Genomic DNA, 13,672 nt, shown 5'->3' with positions numbered 1-13,672 from the left:
CGTATAGTTACAAAGTCTCCTTCATTTCAGTTGTAGAACTGCTGGTGTTTAATATTGTCCATTTCTGTCCAGTGTACACATTTTGTATTAGATCATACTTTCATTGTTATAGCCATCTTAAGTTTCTAATGGCATGCCATGGTAGGCAGAAAGATTCACAGACCAGGCTTTGGGTAATTCTTCTACTCTTTGTAGAAAATGATTATGATCAATTATTTCTGAACTATTAGTGCATAAAAAACATTGCAGCTAAAGCAATTCCATAGCAGGGGGCACAGTTAGTAAGAAGAGAGAACGTAAAATGAAGAAAATCCCATTCTGGTAACCTGTTGGTTTGTTTTAACCCTTCATAAACCAGCCACAGTTCTCCATCCTCATTCAGCATATGATAGTCCTGAAGAGATTGTCTTCCAAGCAAAATGTTTAAAAAGTGAAAAACACAAAAGGGATACATGATGATGATGAGAAGATACATTATCAAGGGAAGTAAATGTTAAATTATAGTTATGAAAGGGAGACATGATACACAACATTTTAATCTATACAGCTCTAAAGCTACTTAGTAAAACATTGATAACCTTGATTGCACATAGTTTCACTAACTGAGCAATTCTGTTCTGAATGTTAAAGAACAGAGTCGCTGACTGCATTTCATACTATTACAAAACATGTGTAATTATAAATTGCTATGACAATTGCTAGTGAAATGTTACCAAAGACAAGAGGAATGGCACACACACAAAAAGAGGGGTATCATACAAAGGTAATTTTAGCACCAGTGTCAATTACAAGCGTGGATGATGGAAACCCGAGGAAGCTTGATGTTGCATTTATATATTAGTATTTAGAATATTAATTTGAATTTTGCAAATAGCAGTCTTACCCAGAAAAATAATGAAACTCCAAATACAAATGCATTTAGGGAATTTAGTCTCATCTTGATGCAACTTGAAGTACGGTACAACTTAAGTGAGGAAGAAGTAGGTTTAAAGTTATTATGATAAACAAAATAAATGCAAAACATACCTGTTTGTTTCCTTTAGCCCAATATATGCCTGTGCTATTTCTCCTTTGTCTTTCATCTTCTGTACATCCTCCAAGAGGACTGTAGAATCTGTCATAGTATTCTGGGGAAAAAACAGTTCCAGGGTAAGGTTTAACACCTCCAAATTAATGAAGGGCTAGATTTTGCCACCTTTATTCAAGCTGAATAGCACCTTACTCCTTGTGTAACCCCTACTGAAATGAACAGTTCTGCCTGGGAGAGAAAGGGTAACAGAATCTGGTACATAGTCTCGACCTGCCATACAGACAAACTATCTTTTAAAATGTACTGCTCACAACACACTGAAGTATCTCTATCTCTAACTCTATCTACCAAGTGTGTGCATGTGCCTATACCTCCCTTTCCTCATCTGCCCACCATCTAAAAGGAACAACATAAACCTCATGGAACAGTGAATTCACATTTTAGTTTGAATTCTCATGAACTGTGTCATCTTTTAATTTTTTTAATAAAAGCAGCATAATTTTCCAATGATGTGTTCAATTCACAAATATATTTTATTGCTTTTTATGATTCATAAATGGTAACATTAATTGTGTTATATTTGGAACCTTGTGAATAATTTCCATTTCCACCTTTACACTTTTTAAAGGTTATTTTGGAAAGTCTGCAGTAATTTACAGTGGCAAATTCTGCAAGTAAAAGATCATCACCATCCGATTTGTTCAACTCAGAGTTCAATGTATATACGTCAAGTTTTGCTGCTGGACTTTTGCTTTTTCTTCACTTAAGCTCAGTAAGATTTTTATCTCATTTCTCCAATTGCATATGCCAAGTTGTTTTTAACCTTATGTCATTTTATGTGGATGATAATATAGTGAAGCTTCATGACTTTAATGGATACGAGAAACTAAAGCCTGACATTTCTGTTTCATTCTCACAACAGTTAAGTCCCACTTCTCTGAGCAAGACTACTACTATGTATTTAAAGGTACATTTTAAGGATCCGGTGGCTAGTGTTCGAAGTATTGGGGATTGATTTAACGCGTCTCATCTGGACGCGATGAATCGATCTGCTAATCAACGTCTGTACTCCACCTCAGCAGGAGGAGTAAGCGGAGCTGACGGGAGAACAGCGGCAGTCGACTTGCCGCCGTGAGGATGGCCGGGTAAGTCGAACTAATATACTTTGACTTCAGCTACACGAATAGTGTAGCCCAGGCCTAAGACTTAGCCTGCACAGAAGATATTTGCACCATAGGTCTGTACACTCAGAATGCAGTTTTGCAAGATTTGCATCTTATAATATGAGAAGTGACAAAGAACATGATCTCCCCACAGTTATTGCCAGCTTCCTTGTTAGCCTACAGTAACCTTTTCCAATTGCAAAACCATAAATGTAAGAAATTATTCTACATTTTTGAAGTAAAACTGCTATAATTCTGTCTGATAACCCAATCAAGCTTCAACACACTGTACATGCATACTCTGATCTTTGTGTTGATGAAATAAATACTATTTACTCTCAGATCTCCAGGGTTGCCATGAATGGTACAGTTGTAGTAATATCTCAATGAAAGGCCTTCATTACAAACAAAACATACGGAATATAACTATGTTCTTCTCAGCTCTGTGCGTTGTTCCTCTCACCTAAAATTTCTCATCCAATAATTTTCAGCCCTTCCTGTTAAACATTTTTAGAGTGTACGGCTCTGGATTAAGTCATGCATATGTTACCTTGGACACATTACAACACTAAAAACACTAAAAAAAAATCAATGCAATTTTTCACATCACAGACTCTTACGTGTGTTTTACACTTATGTAATTGTAATATTACAATCTCTAAAGAGAGATCTGATTCCCAATTTCCCCTGGAAGTGTGCTGCTCTTACTCCCCAAACACATCTGATAAAATACATTAATTCAACTGACTGCATAAATTTCAGGGTTTTTTAATTCAATCTTTAAATTACCATAAACTGCCAGCATCACCTTAGCTCTAAATTGTTCATATGCTTGTTTTGAAGAACTTGAAGATTAATTTTTTTCTTATTCCCTTAAAGATCTCTTCAATTACTAAAAGATGAGCACTAAACTTCAAACACATCAAATTATTTGCGAACTAGTGAAGCGACAACTCAAACATGTTTCATATTTGATGGTGTTTTTAGCCTGTAAGAAATTTGGTTTACAGCAGTGAAAAAATGTTTACCTTATCCTTCTGGCAATCAAATTGCAAGCAAGAAGGAAGAGAAACAATTAATTAGCAAATTCTGTTCCTGCCATAGCTGTCCAAACTAACAATCAAAAATTATCTGCAAACTTATCATGGCCCATCCCATTGGTCACCTTTTTATTTCCTTTGTACTACTACAGGTATGAAAACAACACCTGCATCTTGTTGATAGGAACAATTTATTCTAGAATTTATTTATATTTTTATAATATTTAAAATATTCCAGTAACAGGTTTTGTTCCCTTTATAACTAATGATGTTAAAAGTTAAGACATGCACAGCCACATGTATCACAGACTTTCAATATATTTAAAAACACCTCTGCACAGTAGCAGGGGAAAAAGGTAACACCCACACTCAGTTCCTGGTGGGTTTACCAAGCTCTGGATGGCTCACTCCTCCAATCCAATTACCATGTCTACTTGTTTGGTGTTATCTGCAAATTCCTAATGTTTTTAGATTAAAGAGCTATTACTTTCAAGCTGAGTCCTGCTTTTGAAACTGTGAGATCCTAAATAGCTCATCATCAGAACTACAGTTTTACTCTCCTTGAAGATATGTACTTAGGGGACTTTGATGGTACCTATTGCTCTTCATAAGATAACATGACAACTTAACCATTCAGCTGGAATATGCACAACTAATAATTGTAAATTATCCTTTTGACCCTTTATTGCAACTTGGAAACAAAGAAAGGTGATCATTTATGCCCAGACTTAGATCTGGAGGAAACATTTCCTGCTACCTCCTACTGAACTATGAGCTGGGGGAATATAGGAGGATTTCTGGGAACTGTGGTAAGTTTGCCAACTCACCTAAATATTCATAAAGGGCTAGTGCCACTCATGCTGAATCACACCAACAAGCAGTTGACAGTGATTTTTGCATTGCTAGCAGAGTAACTAATTTAAATGATGGGGGGTGCTCTGAGTTTTCTGCAACAGAAATACTGCACAATTCCAATCAATGCTCTTCAATTATTTTTGCTGCCAGCTTCTAAATACGTCCAGGCTTCAACACTTTGTCTGAATTAAGCATGCACTTAGTAGTCAAGGGCAAGAAATATTGTTGGCAGTTAAACCAAACTCTAACTTACCCTCTTTGTCAATTTCTCACATAAATAATCATCTTCTGACTATCTTGGCCAAATGTCAATATATCAGCCCTGGTCTAACTAACTAGAGAGATATGTTAAGGAAAACAGTTGGCTTGCAGGCCAGAAATTGGTCTAGTTAATGGAATGTCCCACTTTGGCGTATTCTAATTTTGTGTTCTTATAAGAACCCCTGCTCTCTCCTAGAAAGGTTTAAAGGACCATGCGTAGATTGGGGAGGGAAACTAGTTTGGCTCATATAAGAAAATCATCACAACACTCCCAGGTAAAAAGTAGTAGGCTTAATGCTGCAATTTAACTTTACTTCCCAGGACATCCAGAGGCTATTACTTACCTTGGGTTGAATAGCCTCCTTCTGACTCACCAGCTGAGACCTCAGGATGAGGACTTCTTCTTTGCGTACCTCCAGTTCCTCACTTACTGAGGTCAGCTGATCCAGGAGGACTCTATAGGCAGGGGCACCAGGAGCGGTCACCTCTGGAGAGCTCTTCTCCAAAAGGGCCTTTTGCAGCTCATTCAGCTCATTCTTCAGCTTCTTGTTCTCAGATTCAAGTTCTTGACGCTGTAAAGAAAAAGGACATCCCCATCACTTAGCAGAACCCCTTCTACTCTTCCACAACAGTTACACAGAATTACAAACCACAGGACAGAAGTGTTAAAACTATGGGGAAAATGCTTCCATTTTTCCTGATCTCTTAGCCATAGGTAACAGTGCCGAGGAGGATTTCACTAATTGGTCTACCTTTTGTCTGAAGTACAAAACCAGAAACACCCCTGGCGCTGGCCCCCATAAAGGCTCAACTGAAAAATGTCCATTAATCTCTTCCTCCTCTCCTCTTCCCTTGACACTAAATTTTTAAAGAATTTCCATTAGACCCCAGCCAGCTTGTGCCTAGCAGGGCTATCAAGATTCTGCACTGTGGTACTGGGACATGATCGCCTGCTTGGTATGGTCCACCATATGCAACATAGGCTAGGTTCATTGGTGTATCTATTACACAAAACAGCCACAACCCTAGTTTAACCAGCTGCAGGGAAGTCCTGTGTGTAAGGAGCAATTCCAGTAGTGTAGTCCCCTGCCATGCCTTCCTACAGCTCACAGTGAACAATTATGCAATAAAATGTCTATTGAGGAGGTTCTTCCTGATTCCTTCTCCAGCTGACTTACATCTTGAAACAGGAAAGATATTACTTACTATCCTAGCGAGTGTAACTTGTGATAACATTCTTACTAATCCTTTAAATATCAGAAGCCTCCTATCCAGAATTACCTTGAGTGACTCATACTCTAGTTCAGCGCCTCTCATTGGCGGCCTTTCCTCCTCCTCCTAGGAAAGAACATAGACAAAAGTAAAAATAAATTCCATCCTTCATCTGTTACTAACAGCAGTCAAGGCAGAAAAGTACATTTTGCAGTCGTGATGGGAATTAAAGCTATCCTTCCTGGGAAACTGAATACAGAGTATTTAGCCCTATTCCTCTGAGCATTTTGTGTGGTATGTTTACATTCCCTTGTTTCATTTACTTATTGTGCTTATCATAGATAAATAAAATCAGGTGCAAATCGGTAAAGTTATTTGAACAGAGACAGAGAAGATCTACTCGAAATACTAAATGCAAAGAGGCTCAAGAAATCCATCAACAGAAGGGAAATGAGAAAGAGTTGCCAAAAAAAGTATTTCAAGAATATAAATCAGAGGCAAGCCTAAAAAAATCCCCCAGATCTGAACGATCGTACTCTTCGGGTCTGGATTCAGATCCAAACTCTTTGGCTTGATTCTTCCTGTAAGGTAAATACTGAAGAGAACAAGAAATTGTTTAAGTAGAGTGTTAAGTGTTAGAGTGCTTAATATAAGTATCATGATCTTCAAAGGCACTGATTACCCTCAGCTCCCACTGAGTTTAATAGCGAGTTCCTTAGCAACTTTGAAGAAAAAAAATAATCCAAAAATCGGCCCAGAAAAAAGCTCAAAAGCTTGTCTCTCTCACCAAAAGTAGTTGGCCCAACAAAAGACATTACCTCACCCTTGTCCTTCTAAGATTCGTCCACTTATTTTAAATGCCACAATGTGGATTTAGGAGCCTGATTTTAGGTACTCAGGCTTGTAACTTTTGGCCAAACAAAGTAAGTACTAATGGAACAGATGGTTTTATAGAAACCATTCAGCAGGCCAAATTGTCTATATGTTACTAAGGTGGAAACAATGCGAGGTCCTCGTGACTGGCTAGATGCACTCTACCCTGGTCTTGGTGCGGAGAGCCTGTTCCTCCTTCCTGTCCAGTTCATCCTGCAATGATTGCTTTTCCTGCTCCAGCTCTGTAACCCGTTTCTGCAGCTTGAGGAACAGAGACATATCCAGTGGTGCTTTTTTCTCACTTGGCTCCTGCTTGAGAAAGAACACAGCGGAGTCAAGAAGGGTCACCATTCCATGTCAGGAGCAAAGGGTATTGTGAGAAGAGAGGGGAGAAAGACTGGGGAAACAGGATGATTAGGAGCATATATATGTTACTTGATTCTGAGAACTGCATATTGGCATCCAAAATGTATCACTAACCTTCAAAAGTTTATTTTAAAGGGAATTGACTAGTATAACAGGTATCTAGCCTAGAGCTTTAAAGACAGAAAGAACTAGATGCTAACTCTAAGGCATAAAGTCTAATTAATCATACCTCTTTTTCTTACTTGTTTGGATGGGAGAAGGGAGAAAAGAAATAAATTTGTGGTTAGATTCACTATGAAACTAACTACAGGCAAACTTTGCCTAATTTTTTAAACTATTATTGTTAGGTTCTTTAGTTAAAAGCAATATATTATATAATTTCTTTATATGGACCCACCATTAAGCAACCCAATAAACTGGGGTGTGAAATATAAAAATGACCAGAAGGAAGTGATTGGGGTACATACAGAAGTTTCCTGCCCTTTTTCTTGTACTACTGTAGTGCACTATTTACACTTGGATTAATCAGCTAGCCTTCGTTTGGCATCTTGGTGTAAAGGTCATCATTTGTAATTCAAAGTTGTAACGGAACTTGTTGGAGGCAAATATTTCTTAGTTTATCATATTTCAATGAAGACTAAGCAGTTACTGTGGAGTGCACCCTAATCCTTTAAAGTCTAGAAAGGATATTAGAAAAGATACAACTACGCATGTATTAGGCAAGCAAGGCATTTATAACATTTTAGTATATAATGGTCACAAACTACAAAAACCTCCAGATACCCTCAATTTCTCTGAAATCTGTGTTTAAATTTCGGGGTCTGGCTTGAAATGATCTCAACCTTTTCGGATGCTGTTTACTATTGTTAGCCTTTATGTTTAACCGTGCTTTCATTTTTAATTGGTTAAATTAATGGAGATTTAATCTCTCTATTTGCCGAAGCATGTACACAGTCCTGTGTGGGTTACTTTATTCATTAACATTCAAAAGAACAAAATTGCTGTGAAGCATGATTTTGGAAACAAATAAAAAAGCAGTTAAATAAGGCTGCCAGCCAATGTGAGAAAAAACATTTGGATCTCATGAGAAATGCTACTACATGCCACTACACATGACAGTTTCCATCTATCCATAAATATGGGCTGGGTCCTGCTAAGTAAATTATCCCATGAAATGATGGGGTCTAAATTAGCTGTTACCACTAAAGAAAGAGATCCTGGAGTAATCGTGGATAGTTTTCTGGAGACACCTGCTCAATGTGCAACAACAGTCAAAAGAGCTAACCAAAAATTGGGAACCATTAGGAATGGGATAGATAATAAAACAGAAAATATCGTGCCACTGTATAAATCCATGGTACGCCCATGTCTTGAATACTGCGTGCAGTTCTGGGCACCCACATCCATATCTCCAAAAAGATATATTAGAAGTGGAAAAGGTGCAAAAATGGGCAACAAATGATTAGGGGTCTGGAGCAGCTTCAACCTGAGAAGGGATTAAAAAGACTGTGGCTCTTCAGCTTCGAAAAGAGATGACTAAGGGGGGATATGATAGAGGTCTATAAAATCATGAATTGTATGGAGAAAGTGAATAAGGAAGTGTTATTTACCCCTTCACAGAACACAAGAATCAGGGGGTCAGCCAATGAAATAAATAGGCAGCAGCTTTAAAACAAACAAAAGAAAGTACTTCTTCCCACCAGGCACAGTTAACCCGTGGAACTCATTACCAGGGGATATTGTGAAGACCAAAAGTATAACTAGGTTCAAAAAAAGAATTAGATAAATTCATGGAGAGTAGGTCCATCGATAGCTATTAGCCAAGGTGGTCCAGGACGCAACCCCATTCTCTGGGTGGCCCTAAACCTACAACTCCAGAAGCTGGGACTGGATGACAGGGGATGGATCACTCAATAATTGCCCTGTTCTGTTCACTCATTTTGAAGCATCCTGTATTGGGCCACTGTCAGAAGACAGGACACAGGACTAGATGGACCACTGATCGAATCCGGTATGGCCATTCTTACGAAAAATTGAAGTAGAAAAACATGACATCTAGAGGATCTGCACAAGCTAAAACTTGATTTCAAGAGTTTGTCTAAGGAGGAATTGCAGGAAAAACAATGGCAGTCAGTAAAACCCAACTATGGAGACACCTGACGGAGCCGAACTCTGTCCCTCCAAATCACCATTATTCAGTAGGTGAGGGAGGAGTGACATGCTGTACCACCACCCAGAGTCAAGAGTGAAATCCAAAGTCTAAAAGAAAAGAAAGTATCCCCAGCTTGACTAGAAAATGCTATTTATCTCCTGACTAGCATAGCACACTCCAGCCCAGGAATCTGATGCCCTTTGGCATGTTTGTAGTCACATTAAAAGAAGTTTCTGTGTATGGGCTTTTTTTCGAATCTTGAAATATGTTAAGAACAACTTGCAGATACACGTGAATTTACACCATAATTAGTACTAACTGCTTATGTGAGTAGAAGAGCTGATTAATAATTCTGGAAAAATTCCAAATAGTCCAGGATTCAAATGAATGCCTACTTGAGGTTACAGTAATGAGGTATCTTTCAAGTCTTCCTCTTCTGTATCACATTGAAAAAAAAATCCAACATGATGTTCTCCTCACTAAGAGAGGCCAATGGCCCATATATACAGCCTTTTAATGTGGGCATTAAGTGATGCAGAGAACTTTGAGTGGCTAGTCTCCATTGAAGTGAACTTCACTCACAAAGTGCATGAGAATTGCATGACATTTTGTTAGTCTGAGTAGTACTCAGCTATGAAATTTGTAGCTACCTTCCTATTTTGGCACAGTTATTGAGAGAATAATTAGCTACTTGTACCTCTCTCAGCTTTTAAATACATAGTATAGAGGTTGCTTTTCAGCCAGCCTCAAGCTGTTTTTGAGTGTTCACTTTTGAGCAAGCAACTGATTGTTCCTGCAAAAGTTGCCAGGCAACTGTGTCACGTGTAAATTAGACAGCTGTGTGACCAACTACCCTATCTATAGTACTGTAATTTAAAAAAAATTAAAAATATATTTTTACTGAAAACTTTTTATGTAGGATTACAGAGATACAACTATACACTAAGCCATTCATAAAGAAAATGGGATATGGTGGACTAAAGCACTAGATTCTTGACACTAAGGTTTGCCAGTCAGAAAGAAAAGATGGGCATAGATTTGCTAGTGATTAGTGAAAAGTACTGGAGTTTCTCTAACATTACCTCCATTCTCAGTGGTAAGTCTTCTGTCTCTGTAATCTCAGAGCTAAATGTATATTCAGATTCATTGCTGCTGTGTGTGGAATCCGTTCTTTTGTGCCCAGGCTTGGGGATGCTCTGAAGTACAAATAAAATGAGTCAGTACCAGCATTACAGTCACCTGCCCGTAACACAGTGGCTTAGCTTCTAGTGCTCTGAGTTACTCCACAGCAACCATGACTTTGGGAAAAGATTTGAGATATTGGTTCCTCTGTGCCACCCGAAACCTACCCACATGAAAGACACTGTAATCAAGACTCTGGGGACAGGTCAACTTTTTCCGCATTATGAGAATTTGTTTGTGGGAGTAGCGGAAGTGAGCAATAACGCAGTGTTTTGTGGAAAAGGAAACATGTATTTATAGGGAAGGAAGTGGCAGCACAAGATTCAGAAGAGGCAAGGACTCTCTGAAGTTTTGTATTCCACACTGTAATTTCCTCCTCCTGCCACATACACATAAAAAACTTTAAAACTACTGCAAAATTGATAATGGTAAACTTGGTATTAATGAAACTGAGGGGCTAGGAAAATCTGGGCAATAGCATGTTTGAAGACTCCAGGGTAAAAATGAGATCACTAAGCCTATAGCTACAACAAGAACAACAGAAAAGGTTTTAACACTTCCACATAATCTGAGACAAAAAGTCCTTCATAAGCTCCGAAAAGAAGTTAAAAAATGTGTTAGAGCAGGGGATTTCAACCTTTTTCTTTCTGAGGCCCCCACCCCAACATACTATAAAAACTCCAGGGCCCAGTGAGGGGGCCTCTGGACTCATGGCTTCAGTCACTGGGTGTGTGTGGGAGCCTCAGGGCTTCAGCTGTAGTGGGGGCTTGGGCTCTGGACTTCAGCCACTGGGCAGTGGGGTGCTGGGCTCCAGTTGGGGGTGCTCAGGGCTTTTGCCCTGTGGGGCTCCAGGGCTCTGGATAGGAGAGGGGAGGAGCTAGGGCTTCAGCCCCATGAGAGAACCGGGGCTCAGGGCTTTAGATCCAGGGGGAACACTAGGGCTCAGGGCTCCCCATAGCTCCACTCCCAGCTTCAGCCCACGGGAGTCGCCAAGGCTCTAGCTGTCAGGGAAGCGCTGGGGCTCAGGGCTCCCCGTGGCTCTGCTCCTGGTTTCAGCCCCATGCTTCAGCCTTGGGGCCCTGCAGCCCCTTGAAACCAGCTCATGGCCCCCCGGGGACCACGAACCCCTAATTCAGAACTGCTGGGTTAGATGACATGAAGTGTTTTGGTTGAGCAAAAGCAATCAGATTAAGAGCTAATGTTTAAGGGGCAAATTTTGCTCTGGCGCACAGGCAAACAATTCCCATGCACAGATCTGTGAACAAAATCTGACCCTACATTATTTCACGAAGTTTTGCTAAAATACTGTCCACAAACAGCACATAATTTTGCTATCTTTTAAATCACTTACCACCATCAGATTCACATCATCCTTGAGATCCTCATAGCGCTCCTCTAAGCGGCTGAACTCATTCAGCAGATTCTGATACCTTAACCTTTCATCATTCAGATCTAGCTCCAGCTGTTTCGTTTCCTCAACAAGCTTCTTCTCCATGGTCTCTGTCACCAAATAGATGATACCAAAGTGTGAACAAGATGCATCTTGGGAACCAACTTAATTTGTGATGTCCATATTCCATAGCTACAGTATAAAGCTAGACACCATGCACAAGTATGCGAAGAACACAAATACTGTACAAACTGTGCTGTTTAAAAACAAAATAAGCCTGTAATATTTGTGCCACTGCAGGAAAGTGCTGCATCAAAGACACAAAGGACTAAAAAAAGTCATTGGGGTAACATTAGAAGGGTTCACTTCCGTAGAGTCTTCTCCATTGTCTGTCACTTAATAATTTGGGGTGGCAGTAAAATTGTTTATCCTAGTCTGCTTTTGTATTGTATTAGTCTAATATCTGAAGATGGCATCTCCATTTATACCTATCTTCAACGTAAAACGAGGGTAGTCTCTGCTCTTCTGAATCTTTTTCCAGTTATGGTTAGGTGCTCACCACAAAGTCACTTACTAAGATGCAACAATACACCTGTTATTTGTTTTGAGCACTATTATGGTATGTCTACACTACGGGATTATTCCGATTTTACAAAACAGATTGTATGAAGTCAAGTGCACGCGGCCACACTAAGCACATTAATTCGGCAGTGTGCGTCCATGTACCGAGGCTAGCGTTGCACTGTGGGTAGCTATCTCATAGTTCCCGCAGTCTCCCCTGCTCATTGGAATTCTGGGTTGAGATCTCAATGCAAAAACAGTGTCGCGGGTGATTCTGGGTAAATATCGTCACTCAATCCCTCCTCCGTGAAAGCAACAGCAGACAATCATTTCCGCCCTTTTCCTGGAGCCTTGGCAGATGGCATAGCATGCAACCACGAGAGCCCGTTTTTCCCCTATTTGTCATGTCACCTATGTGTACTGATGCTGCTCTACCCGGTACTGCCGGCTACACAGCCAGCATACATTCCTTTGCAAGTGCGAGTAGCTTTGGAATAACTCATCCTGTATTGCACCCGTACTGTCTCATGCCAAGTTGATACATTGCGATTGAGCTGACGGTTATCAGTCATATACCGTCTGCTTGCTGTCATGCGGTGTCCTGGCTGGCCTCGCTGAGGTCGCCAGGGACGCATAGACAAAAATGGGAATGACTCCCCGGGTCATCCTCTTATGTTTTGTCTAAAATAGAAGTCAAGTCCTGCCTAGAATTATTGGGCAATTACTAGCAAACCAGAGAGCACAGCTGCTCAGTGTACAAGCCACAGAGATCCAGCTCGCAGTAAATAATGATGCTGCTGCCATTTCTAAGGGGCCGCACTTTGCAATCAGACCCCACCGTTGCTCTCCCGCCTCCCCCAACCCTCCTGGGCTACTGATGTGCTCAGCTGTGCCCCCTCATTGTGTGATTGAAAATAAAAGAATTCAGGAATAGAAACAGCTGACTTTGTTAGTGAGATAAGAATGAGGGAGATGCGAGCCTCCAGCTGCTATTGCTAGTTCCAGAGTGCAGAACATTAAAGGGGACGGGGAGAGAGCCCGCCTCTGTCTGCCTCATATTGATAGATTTTCAGAGCAGTACTCTAGAATCTTTTCTTTTAGTACATGAAAAGTGATGCTGATGGGAGTGGGAGGATGATGGAGTTCGCCTCCAGCTGCTTAATGATGAAGACGGTACCCAGCCGTTCGTACCATCTGCGGGAATGACTGGAGTCATATCCCATTTTACCCCTGGCGTCCCCCGCTGTCTCAGCAGACGCACCGGAGCACTCTACATAGGCTTGGGTGGGTGGGTGAGGGTTGATTGACGCCGTATGTGATAGCAGTCATATTTCGCACTCATCTCCACCGGTGTTCTCAGTCGTCAGCAGTTCCCTCGAGTCTAACCAGTAGCATAGACAGAAGCATCAGGCAGTGAATTGAAAAAATGGAGAAATGTTTTCCGCTCTCTTTCATTAGGGGTGGAGGTGGGGCGTTTGTAAAGACTGAATTGATCAATGTACCTGAAACACCCAGAAGATATTTGACCCTTCAGGCCATTGGAGTCGCAGCAGAATGCAAATTGCGTTTCGGGGACTGTGGATAGCT

General features: G+C 40.4%; 1 protein-coding gene across 8 annotated transcripts in view; it reads right to left on the bottom strand.

Annotated features, from left to right (window-relative positions):
• Positions 1–13,672, bottom strand: part of MYO5A (myosin VA) — a 199,244-nt gene that overhangs the window by 34,108 nt on the left and 151,464 nt on the right. For 2 of the 8 annotated variants that reach the window (XM_075069627.1, XM_075069629.1), the window contains exons 24-30: positions 11,486–11,634; positions 10,035–10,148; positions 6,600–6,746; positions 5,631–5,687; positions 4,694–4,921; positions 1,027–1,127; positions 327–407 (exon numbers count right to left, since the gene is read on the bottom strand). In XM_075069627.1, coding sequence (XP_074925728.1) covers positions 327–407; positions 1,027–1,127; positions 4,694–4,921; positions 5,631–5,687; positions 6,600–6,746; positions 10,035–10,148; positions 11,486–11,634 — 877 coding nt within the window. The remainder of the gene's footprint in view (positions 1–326; positions 408–1,026; positions 1,128–4,693; positions 4,922–5,630; positions 5,688–6,599; positions 6,747–10,034; positions 10,149–11,485; positions 11,635–13,672) is intronic. The other 6 variants (XM_075069628.1, XM_075069633.1, XM_075069631.1 and 3 more) reach the window with 3 other exon arrangements.

The sequence above is a fragment of the Chelonoidis abingdonii genome, chromosome 9 (assembly GCF_003597395.2).
Source record: "Chelonoidis abingdonii isolate Lonesome George chromosome 9, CheloAbing_2.0, whole genome shotgun sequence".
Taxonomy (NCBI): Eukaryota; Metazoa; Chordata; order Testudines; family Testudinidae; genus Chelonoidis; species Chelonoidis abingdonii.
This window is presented reverse-complemented; position numbering and strand designations above follow the sequence as displayed.